Genomic DNA, 21992 nt, shown 5'->3' with positions numbered 1-21992 from the left:
CATACAATGGATGTCTGGGCAAAGTATATGGCAACTGCAGCTTTTGACAAAAGTTCAGAAGCCTGCTGTGGTATACCAGAAGAAACACACAGCACTGAGAACAACAGAGTGACTTTGACAGAGCGATAAAAGCTAAAAAAAAAAAAAAAAAAAAGTTGGCTTTAGTAGGGATCACCCTCATTGGCATTGACTGGACAGTAGGATTGCCTTACTAGTCCTGCCTGTTGGATAGAAGTTTGTTTGTTGGTGTGGACTTTCCACATATCTGAGTGAGGGAGTACCATCCTCGATCCCCATCCCCACCTCCTAAAGAAATATAGGTATACATGTATGCATAGATGTATATGCACAAAGATGATCATTGTATCAATGTTTGTAAATAACAAAAAAGCAGAAACTGCCTAAATGTCTATCTGAAGGGGACTGGTTAAGTGAATTATGCTATATTATCCATATAATGGAATGCTCCAATGCTATTTATATGGCTGATATAAATTCCATATTATATTAAAGGAATCAAGCAAGATGCAGAGCAGTGTGCAGAATATGTTCCCATTGTGGGGACTTTGTCTCTGGGGATGGGAACTCAGGCTTTTGGGAGGAAGGAAGACATATTTTTGCTTGTTCTGATTTTTTTTTTTTTTTTTTGGCGTTATGCGGGCCTCTCACTCCTGTGGCCTCTGCCGTCGCGGAGCACAGGCTCCGGACGCACAGGCTCAGCGGCCGTGGCTCACGGACCCAGCTGCTCCGCGGCACGTGGGATCCTCCTGGACCGGGGCACGAACCTGCGTCCCCTGCATCGGCAGGCGGACTCCCAACCACTGCGCCACCAGGTAAGCCCTCTGATTTTTTTTTTAACTGGTGGTATTATACTAGTTATCTATTGCTATATATAACAAATCACTTCAAAACTTAGTGACTAAACACCCATTTTCTTTCGTAACAATTCTAAGGGTGAGCAAGTTAGGGCTGGGCTCACCAGGTAGTTCTCCTGGTCTTCTCTTGGTCATGTGGCTGCAGGAGTCTGGTGATTGGACAAGTCCACGTTATGATTTAACGTGGACTCATTTAGGTGTCTGGCTGTGGATGCTGGCTGTCATGTGTGCCATCTGCCTCTAGCAGGTCAGCCTCAGCTTCTTGACATGATGCCTGTGTTCAAGGAGAGCAAGAGCTGAAGTTGCAAGGCCTCTTGAGGCCTAGACTCACAGGAACTCACACAACACTTCTGCCATATTCTGTTAGTCAAAGAAAGTCACATGGCCAGCCCAGCTTCAAGGACTGAGGAAATAGACTCTATCTCTTACAGGGAGGAGCATCGAAGAATTTGTGGCCAATTTTAATCTACCACACACACATATTACTCTTTCCAATAAAAGGCTACTTAATTAAAAAAATAAGTATGTAAACAAGTGGGACCTAATCAAATGTATGAGCTTTTGCACAGCAGAGGAAACCATAAACTAAATGAAAAGACAACCTACAGACTGGAAGAAAATAATTGCAAACGATGTGACTGACAAGGGATTAATTTCCAAAATATACAAACAGCTCATGCAACTCAATATCAAAAAAACAAACAACCCAATCAAAAAAATGGGCAGAAGACCTAAATAGACATTTCTCCAAAGAAGACACACAGATGGCTAACAAATACATGAAAAGATGCTCAACATCACAAATTGTTAGAGAAATGCAAATCAAAACTACAATGAGATATCACCTCACACCACTCAGAATGGCCACCATCAAAAAGTCTACAAATAGTAAATGCTGGAGAGCATGTGGAGAAAAGGGAGCCCTCCTACACTGTTGGTGGGAATGTAAATTGGTGCAACCACTATGGAAAACAGTTTGGAGGTTCCTTAAAAACTAAAAATAGAGTTACCATATGATCTAGCAATCCCACTCCTGGGCATATATCCAGAGAAAACTCTAATTCAGAAAGATACATGGACCCCAATGTTCATAGCAGCACTATTTACAATAGCCAAGACATGGAAGAAACCTAAGTGTCCATCAACATATGAATGGATAAAGAAGATGTGGTACATATATATAATGGAATATTACTCAGCCATAAAAAGAATGAAATAATGCCATCTGTAGCAATATGGATGAACCTAGAGGTTATCATACTAAATGAAGTAAGTCAGAAAAGAGAAATATCATATGATATCACTTATATATGGAATCTAAAAAACAGTACGAATGAACTTTTCTGCAAAACAGAAAGAGACTGACAGACATAGAAAACAAACTTATGGTTACCACAGGGGACGCGGCGGAAGGGATAAATTGGGAGTATAGGATTAACAGATACACACTACTGTATATGAAATAGACAACAAGGATTTACTGTATAGCACAGGAGACTATATATATATAGTCACTTTGCTGTACAACCTGAAACTAACACAATATTGTAAATCAACTATACTTCAATAAAAAAATAAGTATCAATGCTATTTGTAATAAATTTAGAGTATTTTAATAATTTGGTGGAACTTTGGAGATTAGTATAAAAACCGTCTAATTGTATAAAAAAGGAAACTGTGGTCAGAAAGGTAAAGTATTTTGGATAAGATAACATAGTAACAGCACCAGGAGTAGAACCAGGTCTCTGACTTCCAGGCGTGTACTCTTAATTCCACAATAGAATTTCTTTTTGCAAACAAAGCTTATTAGTGATCTTTGTTCTAGAGAACCTGACAACATAGCTCTACTGCTTTTATACTTAAGAACTTTAAAGTTTATAGCTCAACCAAGCAAAGGAAAAGACTAAAGAAAGAATCCAAGAAACAATTCTGAGAAAAGTAAAATGGGAATTTGAATTATCTAGGTTATCTAGTCTCATTGCTCCATTTTTTTTTTTTAAGAAACATAACCTTAGTGTATCTGTAGAATAAATAATTCACCAAGTCATAAATAACTTGGTTAAAATTGCTTTATGAAATGTTCAAATGGGTCTAGATGATTTTTCCTCTTGGGATATTTTTAAAAACAAATGTACTGGGACTTCCCTGGTGGCAGAGTGGTTAAGAATCCACCTGCCAATGCAGGGGACACGGGTTCGAGCCCTGGGTCAGGAAGATCCCCCATGCCACGGAGCTACTAAGCCCCAGCGCCACCACTACTGAGCCTGCGCTCTAGAGCCTGTGAGCCACAACTACTGAGCTCGCATGCCACAACTACTGAAGCCAACGTGCCTAGAGCCCATGCTCTGCATCAAAGAGAAGTTACCACAATGAGAAGCCCATGCACTGCAAGAAAGAGTAGCCCCTGCTCGCCACAACTAGAGAAAGCCCACGTGCAGCAACGAAGACCCAATGCAGCCAAAAATAAATAAATAAATTAAAAAACAAACAAAAAACCAAATGTACTGTCAAGTATATTCAAGTTATTCTTGTTGATTCCACTGGGAATTTAAGTGTTCTCTAACAGCTCTGCTTAGTCTTTAATTAATGTAATCTTTATTATTAATTGGTTGGTTAATGAATTTTTAATTAATTTAGCAAAATGTTTATTGTGAACCCACTAATTCAAAATACTGTGCTGACAATTGTAAAGAATATAAAATAGAATAAGGTATTTAATCTCCTCTTAAGAAGCTTAACTTCTTGTTGGGGGCAAACATGTATATAGCTAACTATAACACAAAGAGGAATGAATTAGATGCTGTAAGGGAGATATTAGCAAAGTGGAATAAGAATATAGCAGAACAATTGAAGTAATGCCAGCTGGGCAGAGTGGTAAAGGCTATATCATTTGTGGCAGAAAGGAAGAAGAACCAAAAGAAACTTTTTCTATATATAGAGTGGTTAATAGAATTTCTTCACAGGAAGTGGAAGTTGGGGAATTTAAAAGGTTTAAGTGCTTAAGATGCATGTCTGGGTTATTGGGAACCCTCAGAACAGATAGCCATTTTTTCCCTATAAGGGGATTTTTGGGGTACATAAAGTTCTGAATTGAAGAATCCCTGTAATCATTATTACGTATGGATATCTGGATTAGATGGAGTCTACCGAACAATTAAAATCAAAGTTCTGGCATGCCACAGAAGGAAAAGCAGGTAAGTAGCCTTTCTAACAGAATTCTCCATTAACAGACTTACTTCTTTTTGGGTTTGCTAACACAGTACAATAGATTGTAAACTTTGATGAAAGAGGGGGAGACACAGGAAGATAACTTCTTAATTTATGTAAGTTGTTTTTTTTTTTTTTGGCGGTACGCGGGCCTCTCACTGTTGTGGCCTCTCCCGCTGCAGAGCATAGGCTCCAGACGCACAGGCTCAGCGGCCATGGCTCACGGGCCCAGCCGCTCCACGGCATGTGGGATCCTCCTGGACCGGGGCACGAACCCGTGTCCCCTGCATCGGCAGGCGGACTCTCAACCACTGCGCCACATAGGGAAGCCCTATGTAAGTATTTTTAATTTTTATATTAAAGGTTTATCTTATGTTCATTCATTGACATTTTCTTTTGTGTTCAAAGATCACCTAAATAAAAAGGCAAACAGCCAGGCAGAAGTTCCTTAAAAGACAACAAGAGAAAAATGCTCAAGGTGGCCCAAGTTGCAGTAAGAATGAGTGGTAAAATATTTCTGTTCATTAGAAGCCCATAAACTACTCCTTTCAGAGCCTTGAAATCCTGAGAACAAGTTGAGTTGATGTGAGGATGCAGTTTTAACCAGTTATTGTTGCTTTTTTGGTTTAAATAAGACTTGGAGTCTCATTTTATGAGTGCCTATGTTATTTTTTCAACATCTGGTCACCTTATGATATGCAGCAGCTAATGGAGCACAGGATGTATATCATTGGATAAATAAGAACACTGTATTTTTCTTGAGGGACAACACATATTCTTGGGACTTTTATTGAGTTATGTTTTACTAGTCCTAAAATATTAAGAGTTATATACTTAAAAGATACAGAGCATAGGTATTACATCCACAGAAAGTATTTTAGTCAGTGAATGTTCAATGTAGCAGGTAGAGATGAACTTAGCACGTCTTGTAGACTGAACTGGGAACAGACTCTTCAGCCATAAAATGCACTTAACAGTCTATTTAATAGTGGTGAGGTCCTTGAAAATGCAATATCCATGCTAATCTCACCTTTTTCTAAATCACAGATGAAAAATAGGTCAGTTAGGCAGAGCCTTCTCTTTCTATTTAAAGTGTGACGTTTAATCTATTTAAACAACTACCAAAACTTTATTAATTCAATGTAAGATAAGCGTGCTGAGAAAGTAGAGAAGTTTATTAAGAACACAAAGTTTTCCAAAATTTGATCTGGATGTCTTAGGTTTTAGGACTCGATAAAAATCTCTGCTTGGTGGTTTTGATCAAATCGGTAACACCAAGGAGAGCCCAGGAAAAAAGCAAACCAGAAGGTAATTAAATCTTACACTGTGAAATGGCTTAAAGGAACTGAGTATTTCACAAAAAGTAAGGCAAAAATTAAAAAAGGAGCCTCCAGAGAAAGACTTTCCACTTCCCTGATGCCTCTAGGGAAAATTCATTTGGGAAGAGAAGTATACACAGACAGGAAAGCTTCCCCCAGAGAACAAACCAAGGAGTCAAATTAGGGCTTAATGTAACTAGATACCAGCCTTGGTGCATTTCATTTAAACCACAGTGTTCTGTAGAAGTCTATGGAGAGGAAAAGGCAGGGTATCTGATAAATCGTAATTGCACTTCACTGGGGTCTATTTTGGAGAATCACTGTTCACACATTTCTTCTCCAGCCCCCTCATTTATTTGAATAGGATTTAGTACTCTCTGGCCCCAACCTCGCAATCAGCCCAAATGCATACCTATGGTAATGCAATAGTTCCAGTCTTTCCCAAGAACAATTATAAAGAACAAGAGCTCCATTATTTGGATAGTAAACACAATGATACTCTACTACAGCTTTGTATAGGGGTTTTGGGAAAAACTTGCGGCTGTTTTTTGTTTGTTTGTTTTTAATTTTTCTTATCATATGTTCTTGGGTTGCAGGTGTCAACTGAAGGGAGAGAATGTTTTCCTTTTCCTAGCCCTCTTCTCCAGATCCTGAAAGAAATCCTAGAGGAGGAGAAAGGGCACCCAGAGGTTATGAACTGACTACTGTGGATTCAATAATAGTTTAGTTCTGTTCAGTTCAGCTCTTATTCCAGAAAACTAACTCCATCAATTATAGGAAATAACTTTTTATAGATAGTTTTTTCCAAACCTGCCTTCACTGCATATCCAGAAAGGATTATTTTCCTTCACACCATCAAAGCACCTAGGTTCTTCCCTTCATTTTATGAGAATCATTCAGGTGATTTATGTAGTAGCTACTATTATTGGGCACATGTGTTATCTCATTTAGATTTTTAAATCCAAGTTCCTAGAGGCAGAGTGCTACTACTGACAATATCTGCCATCCCTTTCTCATTAAAACCAAACCCAAAACCCACTGTAAAACAAAATGGTGATTAAAAAAAAAAATCACATCCTATGTATTTTGGGTCCTGCCCCTCTCCTCAGAGCTCTTTTTTAGTTTGGTAATCTTTTTAAAAAAATTGGTGAGCAAAAGCTAGGAAGCAAGGCTTTATTTTGTGACTTACCTGTTTTTCTGGTATGGACTTTCATTCTTTACTACAAATAAAAATTTACTTAAAAATCTGACTTTACATCTTGATGTATTTACTGTAAAATTTACAAGTTGGAACCTCCTACCATCTTGATTTATATGATTTTAAAACGGAGTTCTTATCATTTCCCTTGGGGAGACTTTTTGGTTTGAATAGTTCTTACTGGCAGGTTGCCTCCTTTATATTTAGCCCAAATTTTCATTTTCAAAGACCATTTTAGACAAGTACCATGATAGCTCTAGCCAGTGGATCTGTGGGCCACATAATAGAGTGTGACAGTCCACTCAGTTGTGAAAGACACTGAAGATAAAGTAATAAAATTGCATTTGTGTTATCACATTGGCTTTACAAATCTGCTTAAACATCGGCCCATCAGTGTTTCTCATTATTGGAAATTATAGATGTTTGTAATTCTCCAAAATATGTTGGGCTAAGTTATGTCATATATTTAAATTTAAATTCAAAGTCCTGGACTGAGAGAGATGTAGATTTATGACACTCCTTGAAGGTGTGGGGGTCCATGAACCCATGAATATATTGCATTGCCACATTAAAGATCTCTTTTTATCTGTAAAGACATAAGCACCATCCTATATTTTAATAACTTTTAAAAACAGAATTTTAAAATCTTATGAGTTTATAAAGCTTCGACTTCCATACCAAATTATACCTGTGGACCTTTATACATTTCTATTTCTTCTGTCTTATTTAAATAACATCTGGATAAAAATAAAGATATAAAAATGATGTTCTTAGAATTGTTCCTAGATTCTGTGACAGTAACACCATTCCAACTATATGGCAGGAACGTGTATTATTTATTTTATGGCCCAAATTGACAAAATTATATGTATGATTATGTACATATATACAGTTGAAAAATCTGTATTTGTATGAGAGTAATTCCAAGTGGCATCTGAAATTGACAGCAAAAATAACAATAATTTATATTCTCCTGGGCTGTCTACAATACTGGTCTATAAACACCTTAAGGGCAGGTTATTTATTCAAAAACTATTTGTTGAATAAATGAATATATCCATAAGTAATTATAGATGAGCCTGATTAGCTTCATTTAAGCAGTAAAGAAATTTAAATAATTATACTTTCACAGCAGATAATGCAGTTTTATGTTGATTCCACTTTGGTCTCTTTCAAATAGGGGCTTAGTTTCTGAAGTTTCCAAAACATTTCATCTCATCTATAAGGCTATTTGGTGGTTTGAAACAAGGGTGATTCTGTGCGTGTGCGTGTGCGTGTGCGTGTGTGTGTGTGTGTGTGTGTGTGTAAAAAGGGAGAGGGAAGGGAAGGGAGAGGAAGGAAAGGGAGAGGGAAGAGAAAGGTAAGTTGAATACTCTATAAAGAGAATCTTTCCCGTATCAACTATTTGGCTACCCACCGGAATAATTTATATAACAAAGACAGAATAACTACTTGATTCTTTTTCTTTATTTACCAGTTTTCAAAATAATGAGTGGTTTGCTAGCTTCCTCCACTGGTGACGTTTTCTTTTTTTAAAGTATCTTTACGAGCGCATGGACAATGTGACAGACAATTCACGTTTGATGTGTTTCAATCCATTGCAGTTATTATGCTTACTGATGCTCAGTGTGTCCCATCCGTGGCCCTCGGGAGTCTCTTCAAGGTGGCTCTGGAGTCTTTCTGACATTGACCCTAGTAGTCTTTGATAGTTTCCTTGATACCTGGTGAACAAAAGTTTCCAGATTTATTTTTATGTATTTCTTTTCCAAACCTGTAATTAGCTACTTCTCCTGTGATCTCCCTTTCCTTTTTAGTAGAAATGGTGTTTCAAGACTACAGTCTGTATGCTAAGGATGCTCATTGTTATTGAATTGGACTTTGTTTTTAGTCTTTTCAGTAAAAAGAGCTAGGAAATATTTCCTCCCTCCCTCCCTCCCTTTCCCTCCCTTTTTTCTCTTCAGTAATTAGGTAAAATAAATCATAAGTTCATATTGATACTTAACTTCTATCTTACACCTTTTACTCCTTTCCCACACCAAGAATCCTGGTATCAAAATACCAGGATGGTAGAGTCTGAATACCACATAAATCTTCATTTTCTTTACCCCACTTTACACATACAGTAGTCTTAGAATAATCACACTAATCCTAATGCTAACAACATGAGTTATTAACAACAATCATTTAATTTTTTTTAACAGATCTTTTTTTTCTTAGGGTATATTGCACTTGGGATACATCATTAAATTACAGTGTTTTAAAGTCACTTGGGGGAATTCCCTAGTGGTCCAGTGGTTAGGACTCCACACTTCCACTGCTGGGGGCCCGTGTTCGATCTCTGGTTGGGGAACTAAGATCCCTCAAGCCACGCAGCATGGCCAAAAGGAAGAAATAATAAAGTCACTTGGAACATTTATTCTCTGTGTAGTTGAGCCACCAACTGGTTACACATTGTATCCAAATTTGTTTCATTCTATTTCTGGTTTTGGGGGATTTATTTTTTTCCACTTAATTTTGTTTTATAATTAATTTTCAAAGTTCATAATCATACTAAGGACAGTCTTCATCAATATTTTGTCTTTTTTTAGGGGTGCAAAAAATGAAAATGACTTGAAAATGAATGAAAGTAACTAAGATTCATGTTTAAGTATAGTCCTGACATCTATTTGCTGTATTTCTTAGGGAAATTACACCAGGTCTCAAACCAGCATTTCCAAAAAGTGTGTTTCATGAACCACTCTGTAGGGTGGGATGTCAGAGTGGGGTTGGGGTGTGGGGATAGGATTTCATGGTTAATGTCTGAAAATTCTGTATTCTCTTAGAGAGTCATGACTTACAATAACACACAAAAGCCTCTGAGAAAACCTGGAGTAAAGAATCCTTTTTTAGATTTGTGTAACCCATTGTTTTCAAACTTATCTCTGTATCAAAAGATGGTCCCCATACTTTTCTTTTACCTTTTTTTTTCTTTGACAATAGGTATCACACTGAATGACAGTTCTGTGGAACATTGGGAAATGTTGATGTCAAGTTTTCTTGTATGTCCAAAAAGGATAATAATACCTGTTCTACCATTCTCAGGGTTATTGTGAGGATCAAGTGAATTGGATATGAACAACTTTTAGCATATAAAAGACAAGACTATTTTGCCAATGGCTACATGGAAATTTGGAGGTTCACTCTAACTCTATGCTGCTTAGGTGGACTTATTCCCCGGAGTAGGCAAAGGTATGATGAAACCTGGAGATTTCAGAAGAATGGCAAATGACATATAAGGGTCAATTGAGGAAGATGTACAGAGAAGAAAAAATTATTTCAGAAAACAGCTATGATCAGATGAATGGTTTTCACCTAGAATCAGGGAAGTGCTGGGCTTGATATAGAAAAGGGTTTGTTTTCTTAATAAGTGGAAGTGATCTGGGGACGGGACTAGAAACTACTATAAAAGTATGATTTGTGTGAGGAAGTTTGCCTAGTACATTGAGTATTCAGAGTACCTTTGATAAGGTATGTACTGATTTGTTAGGGCTGCCACACAGAAAACCAGAGACTGGGTGGCTTAAACAACAGAAATGTATACTCTCATACTTCTGGAGGCTAGAAGTCTGAGATCAAGGTGTCAGCGGGGTTGGTTTCTTCTGAGACTTCGCTCCTTGGCTTGTAGACTGCCATCTTCTCCATGTCTTCACATTGTCCTCTGCGCGTGGGCATGTCCGTCGCCAAATTTCCTCATCTTATAAGGATAACAGTCATAAAGAATTTGGTTCTACCCTAATGACCTCATTCAAAACGCATTTACTGAGCATCTGTTATATATAGGCACTGGACATTCAGAGGTGGTAGTACCTAGTGGAGGGAAAGAGCAGGAGTAGGTATATAAATGTAATGGTGGGGTAGTTCAGGTATGAATTAGAGGCTTTGACGTTCCTTCCACTATTTATTCAATGAACATTTTAAGCATCAACTTTGTTCTAAATACTGTGTCAGAAGCTATTGGGTTGGGAGGCAGAAAGGAGACTGATACCAACTGTAATCATTTGAAGATACATCTTTTATCATGTATTGATATTTCTGAAATTATATGTGTTTTACAATCATAGGAAGTTTAGATGGTAACTTTTGTTTCTCAGTGGTGCATAAAATAGTGGTGCTTCTTACAACTGACAGAGCCAATTAGATTTAATAAAACATGATTTTTGGGACTTCCCTGGTGGCGTAGTGGTTGAGAGTCCGCCTGCCGATGCAGAGGACGCGGGTTCGTGCCCCGGTCCGGGAAGATGCCGCGTGCCGCGGAGCGGCTGGGCCCGTGAGCCATGGCCGCTGACCCTGCGCGTCCGGAGCCTGTGCTCCGCGACGGGAGAGGCCACAACAGTGAGAGGCCCGCGTACCGCAAAAAAAAAAAAAAAAAAATGGCTGTACGTTCAATACTCTTTCTTCCATGAATTGACTTCCCAGCCTTAATACCTTCTTCTTCGCAGGCATGTAGCCTGAGGAAAGTAAAGCAGGACTAGCCATGGGGCTGTTCACTGTGGGAAGCGAGCCAGGACGCGCCCCTGACAGGAATCCGTGGACTAAGCAGCCTTTCAGGCCTTGGCCCCGATCCCAGGAAAGAAGAGCAAGGGGCTTTCCACCTGCCCCAAGCCTCACCCGGACACCAGGCCTCTCGGGTTCCAGCCGCTGGGACTCCGCCTCCAAAGCCGGCCGCCTCCTCTCCGCGCCTTTTCCCCGCCCCTCCCCTCACGCTCGACGGGCTCGCTCCCGCGCAGGGCACGCGGGCGGCGCGCGAGCACGCGGACGCGGAAGGAAGGCCGGCAGGGCACTCCACCGCGGTGGCGAGCGCGCAGGCGCCTTCCTGGGACCCGCAGCGGCGCGAATCCCCGCGTTCCGCGGGCGGCGGGGTAAGGGGTCGGGTCACTGCTGTTCTGGGGCGCGCGGCCGGGGTGGGGAGAGACTGGGGCTGGCGGCCCGGCTCCCGGCACCGCTTCGCTCAGAGGAACGGCACGCGAGGCCTCCGCAGACCAGCCCGCAGGCTCGCTTGGGAGTCGGCTGGGGGACGCGGTGATGGTGGGGGGACCCTGGGCTGGAGCGGCTTGGCACCCTTGTTCCTGCGGTCCTGAGGGTCTGGCCCGCCGGAGAAAGAGAGAGACACATCAGGAGGGGTCCCTTTGGCGAGACGTGCTCACCTGGGATAGCAGTAGTCCCTGGCTGTGGTGTCCACCTGGGGGAGGCACCTTTCAGGCTGAAAGGAGCAAGTTCAGCCCTGGGACGTGGACGGCAGACTTTTTTTTTTCTGTCCAGACGCACCCTCGGGGCAAAGTAGGACGGAAAACTCCTCTGCTGCCCGCGTGGCAACTTCGTCGCGCGAGGATGGGTTAGGAAGTTACTGTGCTTTGCTTTACAGATGGGAAAAGTAATAACCCTTTTTACTGTTCAAAGAGAAGAGATCGGTTAAAAGTCTCACAGAATATCTTTGACCATAAAGGGCTCAGTAAAATTAGGTACTTCCCTTCACACACGAAGATCTCCATTCAGCAAATATAATACTTTATGAGTACCTGCTTTCTGCCAACATTGTTCTAAGCGCAGGGAACCCAGCCACGACTAAGGTAGGAGAATCCCTCCTTGCCTGGAGCTTATATTCTAGTTGGCAAATAAATGTAATTTCCTTTATACTTTTTAATTGGAATATAACATGTACAAGAAAATACTGTACACAAATCATAAATTGTAACTAGTTGATTTATCATTAAGTAAACACATCTTTTAACCACCACTCAAATCAGGAAGCAACATTCACAGCGTCTTCTCAGAAGACCTTCCTGGAGACCTTTCCTCCCCAAAGGTAACCTCTTTCCTGATTTCTAACGCCACAGATTAGTTTTGCCTATTTATGAGCCTTTTGTAAATGGAACCATATGGTGTGCATTCTTTGGTGTCTAGCTTTTTAAACTCAAGATTATGTTTGTGAGATTGTTTCATGTTGTGTGAAAATATAATTTCTGATAGTGAAAAGAATTAGGAAGAAAATAAAAGAAGGTAACGGTACAAACAGTAAGAAGTGGAAACCTTAGTAAGGGTGGTCAGGGATGAACTTTCTGAGGGGATGGCTTGAGGTATAAGATGAATGACAAAAGATTGGCCAGTGAGCTGACTTAAGAGCATTCCAAGCAAAGGGAATAGAATTGGAAAGGAACTGAGGTATGAATGAAATGGGCAGGTTCTAGAAAGAGGGAAGACCTTGTGGGAAAGTGGGAGGAGATGAAATTGGAGAGGTAGGCAGGATCTTATGGCTGAGGTACTTGGATTTTATTCTAAGCGTAATATATTAGGCCAGGAAGAGATGTTTTTTGTTTTTTGTGGTACGCGGGCCTCTCACTGTTGTGGCCTCTCCCGTTGTGGAGCACAGGCTCCAGACGCGCAGGCTCAGTGGCCGTGGCTCACGCGCCTAGCCGCTCCGCGGCATATGGGATCTTCCCGGACCGGGGCACGAACCCGTGTCCCCTGCATTGGCAGGCGTGCTCTCAACCACTGCGCCACCAGGGAAGCCCAGGAAGAGATGTTTTTGATGTCCTTCAGTTTCTAACATGAGCCACTTGTGGAGGATGTGAAGGCCTACCCATTTTACTCATTAAAGAAACCCTACAAAAGTGGCAATACTTGTCACTTACTGGGGATTAGGACATGTTGGGAGACGAAATCATCTTTTGTATTGTCAGGATTTATATTAATTCAGATACATAATATGCATCCAAAAATCAGATTTAAAACACAGTTTAGAAATTAGTTATCTGTTCTCCTCTCTAAAATATTCTTTTCAGGTTGTTGCTTAGCTTCTGCTTGAACCTTTCAAAGAGAAACTCCTTTCTCAAGAAGAAGCTCATTTAATTTTTGGACGGCTCTAGTTGTTAGAAAAGTTTTTCTAATATTTAATATAATATTGGTCATCAGTTCTGGATCCATACAGAACTGATAATTATCATCTGTTATTTGTTGCCTCCCTTTAAATACTCAAGCAGTTGATTTTTGTTGGTTTTTTCTCATTTAAGTGCAGAACTTTGAATTTATTTGAATTTATCCCTGTAATGATTTCTGGAGTTAGATTTGGTCCATCATAGATGTTGTCCAAATCTTTTTGGATATGATTCTTTCATCTGCCAGCTGTTCCACCTTTGTGCTTTTTAATTTTTAAATTTTTTTTATTTTTTAATTTATTTGTTTATTTTTGGCTGTGTTGGGTCTTTGTTGCTGTGCGCTGGCTTCCTCTACTTGGGGCTACTCTTTTTTTGTTGTTGTTCAGGTGTGCAGGCTTCTCACTGAGGTGGCTTCTCTTGTTGCAGAGCATGGGCTCTAGGCACACAGGCTTCAGTCGTTGTGGCTTGCGGGCTCTAGAGCGCAGGCTCAGTAGTTGTGGTGCACGGGCTCAGCTGGTCCGTGGCATGTGGGATCTTCCCAGACCAGGGCTCGAACCCATGTCCCCTGCATTGGCAGGTGGACTCCTAACCACTGCACCACCAGGGAAGGCCCATCTTTGTGCTTTTAACAAACTTGATCAGAAAAGTTCCGTGGTGGCCTAGTGGTTAGGATTCCTTGCTTTCACTGGGGGGCCTGGGTTCAATCCCTGGTTGGGGAACTGAGATCCCGCAAGCCACGCGGTGCAGCCAAAAGACAAAAAAACTTGATCAGCATGTTATTAGTTAAGCATTATGTTCTTTTAAAGTTTATTATGATTATTACATGTTGTGGATTATTGATTTAACTTGTTTGTATTAGTGATTTAAATTTCCAAGATGGAATATTAGTTAAGCTGTATTTTTAAATCCAGGAATTAGCATTTGTAAAGTCAATTTTAAACTTGATATCTCAGCAGAAAATAGAGTGTTGTATTGCAATTCTGAAATATATAGTGCAATGCGTTGTTAAAAGGGGCTTTTCGAGTTAGACTAAAAAAGGATTTGAAAAGTTTATAAATGGCCTATAAACTGTGTCAAACCTGAAATCAACATTGGAAAGTGATTTAATTTTAATTTTTCCTCCTACCTTGCCTCTGTGTTGGAATTTCTAATGAACAGTGGAATGATCAAAGGTGGATGCAGTAGGAGGGAGGAAAGAAAAAGGGAATTTACATAAACCAAATTTGAATAATATAGTCACATAGCCTTATTAAATGCTTTGAGTCATTCTACCTGATTGACATGCTAGACTTATTAGTTCTAGAGTTGTCCCTTGCTATTTTTAAGTAAGAAAATACTTTTTTGACCTGTAGGTAGAATATGCCAATTTTTCCCTAAAATTTTCATTTATATATTAATTGCATTTTTCTGAATATATGTAAATTAAATTATATCCTGTGGTTAAAACGGCCCATGATTTTTCAAATCTTTGAACTTTTAGAACCCCGACCCAATAGGGAAAAAGTAAAAAAAAATGAAGCATGTAAGTGGTTAATTATATTTTACTGCTTTTGTATTTTCTCTTAAGAGTTGGGGCTATTCTTATTGATTCTGACAAAGGTTCATTCTCTAGAATGGAAAGTAGGTGTAGTTAGTTCAACTATATTTTGGAAGAAAAGAAAAATCAAACTACATAAATTACTTTAGTGGAAGATTTTCTCAAGCTGAATATAAAGATAAAAGTCCTCTTTCTGTCTACACCAAAGGTAAAATCACCCCTTTGTTTATCTTTGTGGTCTTGTTTTTACCTGTAGGTAAAAATTCTCTGTTTAGAACTGACCTACTATCTATGTTGTTTTTCTTCACTCAGAAATATTTCCTTGTGAGAGCAGATCCTTACTATATCTTTAGATATATTGAGTCACATTTAATAGGGAGAGCTACATTTTGAGGTACATTTCCCAACTAGAGGACTAGGGGATAAGGAACTTAAAATTATCCCCTTTCCTCGATTCCCCGCCTCCGCTTCCCCCACTTCTCCATCTTTCTACTTGGTTTAATGGGTTTGTTGTTGTAGGTACTATGCTCAGCTAACTCTTGGTATCTTTTGTCTTTTTTTCTGCAGGCTACTTCTTCATAGACATAAAAATCAGTATTTGACTGGAAACAAAGCATCACTTAAAATCCTCTCAAATTCCTGATTCCAAAGAATTGATAACATTTCTCTGATCGAGAAAAGAAGTGATTGACTGCGTGTTAAAAGTATTCCAGCATTGGTCCTGGTATTTTTCCTCTCCCTAAATTCGAGAAGAAATATGGAGAAATGCTACTTGATGACAGCTGTTGTCTTACTAGGACTAACAGTACGGTGGACAGTTTCTCTTAATTCTTACTCAGGTAATGCATTTGTCGTTTAAGATAGGTAAATAATTTTTTGAATCATTTTTCTTGTTTGTTTTTTGAGGTTTTTAGTTTTTGGTAATAGTTTATAGTCTTCTGACCGGGACAGAGAAGAATTTTAGGTTTTATTGGTGTAGTCAAGAAAATACACTTAAGCATCTAATTCTAATAAATAGAATTTGTATAAGAGCTAAATAGAAGCATGGGCTTTGTGATAATGATAAAACAAAGATGTGTTTTAACTGGGAAGATGACAGGTTGAGAAACAATTATCTATTAGGCATTGAAGAGAGAAATGAGCTAGTACTTCAAAGGGGGAGCAGAATCAAAAGAGGCTTTTTTGTTTGTTTAGGGTAGAGAAGGCATGTTACTACATTGAAAGGAAGAGATCAGTGGAGAATAAGATTGGGGACGATGTGAGAGAAAAGGAGGAGGAATTGATGGAGTGTGGTCCTGGAGGCTGGGGATGTGATTAAATTTAACCTTGTGAGTATTTATTTAATACTTCTCATGTTCCAGGCATTATGCTAAGTGCTAGAAATTCCAGGTGAATACTTAAATATTTAACGGATCCAGTACTTAAAGAGTCCACATTTTAGTAGATAAGTAGTCACAATACAATGTGATAATTATAATGTTGAAGTATGTGTGAGGTTCAAAGGTAACATAGAGAAATGAGTGATCAGGATGCACTGGAGAAAACTTTTCAGAGAAGATGATTTTTGAGTTCAAGGTTTGAAGGATGAGTTGGAATTTGCTAGGCAAATGAAATGGGGAAGATATTCTAGACAGCAGAACATGTGCAAAGACGTGGTAGATGGCATGAGAGCATGGTTAGAAGTGTTTGGTATTGGATAGCATAAAAAGAAGGAATGAAAAGGATGGGGAGGGATGGCTAGAGGTTTGGCTATACAGTTAGCTCGGGAAATTATTTGTGTCTTAGAAAAATAACTTTCATTGTAATAAAAAATGATTGTAGCAAGAAGGTTGGGTGTAAAGAGACAAATGAGACAATCTTAATAATAGAAGTAAGAGCTACTCTTTTTTAAGTATTTACCAAATGCTAGACACTGAGCATTTTCCTTAATACCACACCACTGAAGATAGGTATTATCTCTAATTTACAAGTGGAAAATGAGACAACCAATAAATGACAACTGGGACTCAAATATAGTTACATTTTATTCCAGAGTCAGTGCTTTAACTCTGCTCTCTGGCCTCTGAGAAAGAAGTCTTGAACTAAGGCAGTTAGTTGAAAGATGGAGAAATGAATTTAAGGAATATTGAGGAAGTAAAATCACTTGAATGCAGCCATAGACTTGGGTTCAAATCTTAGTCCTTTCACCTGTTGGCTGCCTGATCTTGGAGAAGGTTCTTAATCTTCATGAACCTTGTGTACCTCTTCTACAAAGTATGAATATTAATATGTACTTTAACAGAGTTGTTGTGAGGATTGAGGTAATATGTATGGATTGTGCTTTATTTTTAGTAATGTAGGAATATAATCAGCACATTAGTGGTTCTTAACTGTTTTCTCATTTGATCCTGACATCAGATCATTTAACTCCAAAATATTTACCGAGTGTCTGCTGTGCAGCAATAATAGGTCTTGCTGGTGATCATATCTTTAGGTCTGGTCTTTAGGGTGACCAAGAATAATACATGGTATGTACCTGTGATATTGTGATTCATAATAAGACATATATATTTGGTCTTCATCTGTGGTTTTGGCACAGAGCTCCTAAAACTGCTGGAATTTTCTAAGTGAGATGATAAAGTTGTTTTTTGTTATGTTAATGAGGTGGCTTTGGGTCCCCCACTTAAGGATGGAGGCTGGTTGCTAGGCAAACCAACCTTATGCTTAGAGGGTGGGAACTTTCAATCCCACCCCCTGATTTCTGGGGAGGGGAGGGGAAGGGTTAGAGATTGAATCATTGCCTATGGCCAGTGATTTAATTAGTTATGCTTATGTAATGAAGCCTCTATTAAAACCCAAAAGGACTGGATTTGGAGAGTTTCTGGGTTGGTGAACACGTGGAGATGCGGGTAGAGTGGCATGCCTGGAGAGGGCATGGAAGCTCTGCTCTCCTTTCCCCACATCTTGCTCTATGCATCTCTTCCATCTGGCTGTTCCCAACTTACATCCTTTTATAATAAACCAGTAATCTAGTTAAGAAAAATGTTTCTCTGAGTTCTGTGAGCCACTCTAGCAAATTGATCGAACCTAAAGAGGAGATTGTGGGTACCTCTGATCTATAGCCTGTCAGTCAAAAGTACGTGTGATAACCTGGATTTGCCATTGACACCCTGAGTTGGAGGGGGCAACCTGCAACCTGTAGGCCATGGGTCTTGACAGTGGTGTCTGAAGTGGGTGTGGGGTGTGGGATGCAGTCTTGTAGGACTGAACCCATAACTTATAGGATCTAATGCTATCTCCAGGTAGATAGTGTCAGAATTTAGTTGAGATATCGGATATCCAGGTGGTGTCCAGAGAATTGCTTGCTGGATGTGTGTGGGAACCCCCCCCCTGAAATGTTGTAATTGGGTCTTAGAATCACACTTTTACTTCCCTAGAGAAGTTCACAGTCTAGTGGGTAGGGCAGACATGTAGGTATATATTGCATTAAAATATAGTGTGGTATAAACAAAGTAGACTGGGAGCACAGGGGACTTCTAATTCAGATGAGAAAGGCTTAGAATGCAGTAAGTTCCCTACATACGAACCTTCAAATTGTGAACTTTCAAAGATGTGGACGTGTGTTCTCCTGTCCAATCATGTAAATTAGTTTACGTGACTGGCGTACCTTGTCACGTGTGTGCATCCTCTACAAATGGTTGTGCTTTTGTGTACTTTACCGTACAGTACTGTATAGAGTACAGTAGTACAGTATCTTTATTTCAAGCCCAGGATGTCCAGAAGCAAGTGTAAAAGCAGCAGTGACATAGCTGGTACTGCTAAGAAGTGCCAGGAATTGGAGGCCCAGAGAAAGGACGGAGAGAGACAAGAGGAAGAAGAAGTAACTGAAGCACCGAAGAGATTCACGACGCAGGAAGTGGCAAGGGGATTTTCTTTATTTGAGGAGGCAGTTAGTTTTGAGGCACAGAACCTGAACGTAGAATGGTACACGAAGGTTGCAACAGCCATTCAGAATGCAATTCAGTGCTACCGTGTCATCTATGACGAGAAAAAAAGAGCTACTGCCCAGACATCACTGGATTGTTTCTTCAAGAGGGTAGGTAGAATTGAATCCAGCAAGGAACCAGAACCTGTGCCGTCAACGTAAGGGCTGAGTGAAATTGCAGCTTGCCCTCTGTCTCCTATCACTGACGATCCTTCAGCTCTACCATCTCCCACCTCCCCTCCGTCCTCCAGTCAGTGACTCTTCTTGCCTGTTCACTCGATGCCAGCCCCTGTATGCCGGCTGTTGTACTGTACTACTGTACTTTTCAAGGTGCTGTACTGTAAGATTAAAAATGTTTTCTTTATTTTTTGTGTTCGTTTGCTTTTTATGTATTATTTGTGTGAAAAGTATTATACCTATTACAGCACAGTACTATATAGCCGATTGTGTTAGTTGGGTACCTAGGCTAACTTTGTTGGACTTAACGAACGTGCTCTCGGAATGGAACTCATTAGTGTGTAGGGGATTTGCTGTATAACATTAAAGTTTGTTCTAAAAAGGAGGGAAGAATTTTACTAGGCAGAAAAGGAGGTGAGGAGAGTACTCCAGTAAGAGGAAATAGCATGACCAAGGGATTAGAGTTCTTTGAGGTTTGGTGAGGATGTAGGTGTGACTGGAATACAGGGTGCACGGTAAGTGGAACAGTAAGAGATGGGGTGGCAGAAATAAATTTGAGGCAGACTGTGAGCTGAAGTAACGTGTGAGGGATTTATCTTTTGGGCAATAGAGGTTTTTAAGCCGGGAATTCACATAATCAGATTTGTTTTTTACGAAGACAGCTTTAGAGGCAGCATGGTGTTTGGAGTAGAACGTGTAGAGACTGATGGTAGCATCTATGTGCAGTGGCCTCATGTATGTTTATAATGCTTATTTGAAGTTGTTATGCATAGCTGGTTTCAGTGGTCTTGGAAAGGGATGATGAGGGCCTGGACTAAGTGACTAAATTTGAGAGCCATATTAGGTAAAAATCAGCAAAATTTAATGACTAATTGTATGCAAGGATAAATAAGAAGGAAGAGTTTGAGAATGAGTCTGGTTTCTAAGTTTAGAGATACTGAGACTGAAAACTGAGAGGTAGGGCAGATTCAGTGGGGGAAGGTAATGAATTCTCTTTTGGTTATGTTAAGATTTGGGTGCATTTTAGTCATATAAAAAAGCGGGAATTTTGGGAGATGCACTTTGTCTGGGGGCACAGGAACACATAAATCCATCTTCAGCTGGTCACAGAGAACACTTTGTTATTAGAGTTAGTTTCTAGCTTCATACTCCAAATGCAGCCTGGTGGTGACCTTGGCAGGGCCAATAGCAGGACTTCTTTTTCTTGGCTAGAATCAAAGTAGACAGATCGTATTTTGTCCAATTTCTCTTTAAGCTCATGCCTAACCTCAGAGCTAGAACAAAGCAAGTGCAAGAGATGAACCAGAAATCATTTGTGCCAATTCCTAGAGTCAATTTTATGTAGATGGTCCATTCTGAGCCTTTCTAGTATTGAGGCACTTCCCAAGTGGGAGGGTTCCTATTACTCCACATTCTTCACAGCATTTGGTAGTGTTAAACTTCTGAATTTTTGCCAGGCTGGAGTGTGTGAAATGATATTTTATTGTGATTTTAATTTTAATTTCCTTCATTGCTGAATTCATTTATTTATTTTGAATTTCATTTCTAAAAGATTGAGCATACTTTTGTGTTTATTAGTCATTTGTATTTCCTTCTCTGTGATATTTGCTTATGTCATTTGTACATTTATATTAGTTTTCTTCTTATGTATTCTATATTTTGTCTTTTGTTTTTTTCCTATGTGTTCTGTATTCTGGAAGCTAACCTTTGTACAAGTTGCAGATATCTTCTCCCAGGTAATGGCTTATCTTTTCACACTTTACAGTGTCTTTTGGTGAACAAGAATTTTTGACTTTAAAATAATGAAATTTACCAATCTTTTTCCTTTACGATTTGTGCTTTTGTATCTTTAAGAAATCCTTCCCTACTTCTGGGTCACAAAGATATTTTTCTAAAATTTTCTTCTAAAAATTGTAAGATTTGGAAATTCCCTGGCGGTCCAGTGGTTAGGACTCTGCGCTTTCAATGCTGAGGGCGTGGGTTCAATCCCTGGTCAGGGAACTAAGATCCTGCAAGCCGTGTTAAGTGGCCCACAAAAAAAAAAAAAAAAAAAGTAAGATTTGTCCTTCCTGTTTAAGTCTTTATCTCCTTAGAACTGAACTTTATGTATAACATGTGAGTTAGGGAACCATTAAAAATTTTTTTTTTCACATGGATAAAAACAGTTGTTTCAGCTCGTTTATTGAATAGTCCATCCTTTCCCATAAATCTGCACTACCAGCTCTGTCTATATCAGGTTTTCATACACACAAGGGTCTGTTTCTGGCTCTCCATTCTGATCCATTGTTTCATCACTGCCATGTCTTATTACTATAATTTTACCTTGTCTTGATATGTTGTGAGGCAAGTTCTCCCACCTGATAGTTCCACTTCACTGGTGTCTGAGCTATTCTGGGCTTTTCTCTTTCATATTGTAGTAGGAAGAATTTCTTAAATGGTCCCCCAAAGATGTTCTGCCTTAATCCCCAGAACCTGTGAAAATGATGAGATCTATTTGGGAGTGATTATGTTATGTCATATGACATAATTGACTTTAAGATAGATTGCATTGGATTATCCAGGTTTGCCCACTGTAATCACATGAGACCTTAAAAGCAGAGAACTTGCTCCAGTTGACAGTAGAAGAGAACCCTGGAGAGATTCAGATCGTAAGGACTCAGCACTTTTTCTGGTTTGACAATGGAGGGGGCCATGTGATAAGGAATAGGAGTGACCTCTAGTTGCAGAGAGTAGCCCCCAGCAAGATTCAGCGACCTCAGACCTGCAGCCAATCGCCTGAATGAACTTGGAACTGAATTCTTTCC

At 39.6% G+C, this 21992-nt stretch overlaps 1 protein-coding gene across 10 annotated transcripts in view; it reads left to right on the top strand.

Moving 5' to 3' along the window:
- Nucleotides 1–11382: 11382 nt before the first annotated feature.
- ALG6 (ALG6 alpha-1,3-glucosyltransferase) overlaps nt 11383–21992 on the top strand; it is a 72593-nt gene continuing 61983 nt past the window's right edge. For 5 of the 10 annotated variants that reach the window (XM_073788902.1, XM_073788899.1, XM_073788909.1 and 2 more), the window contains exons 1-2: nt 11383–11497; nt 15615–15886. Coding sequence is in view for 7 of the 10 variants with exons in the window: in XM_073788888.1 (XP_073644989.1) it covers nt 15805–15886 (82 nt within the window). In the remaining 3 variants the exon portion in view is untranslated. Of the gene's footprint in view, nt 11498–11555; nt 12206–15614; nt 15887–20888; nt 20925–21992 lie in introns of those variants that run through there. The other 5 variants (XM_073788879.1, XM_019919658.3, XM_019919664.3 and 2 more) reach the window with 2 other exon arrangements.

The sequence above is a fragment of the Tursiops truncatus genome, chromosome 1 (genome assembly GCF_011762595.2).
Source record: "Tursiops truncatus isolate mTurTru1 chromosome 1, mTurTru1.mat.Y, whole genome shotgun sequence".
In the NCBI taxonomy this organism is placed as follows: domain Eukaryota; kingdom Metazoa; phylum Chordata; class Mammalia; order Artiodactyla; family Delphinidae; genus Tursiops; species Tursiops truncatus.
The sequence above is the reverse complement of the archived record's forward strand: the minus strand, read 5'-3'. Positions and strand labels throughout refer to the sequence as shown.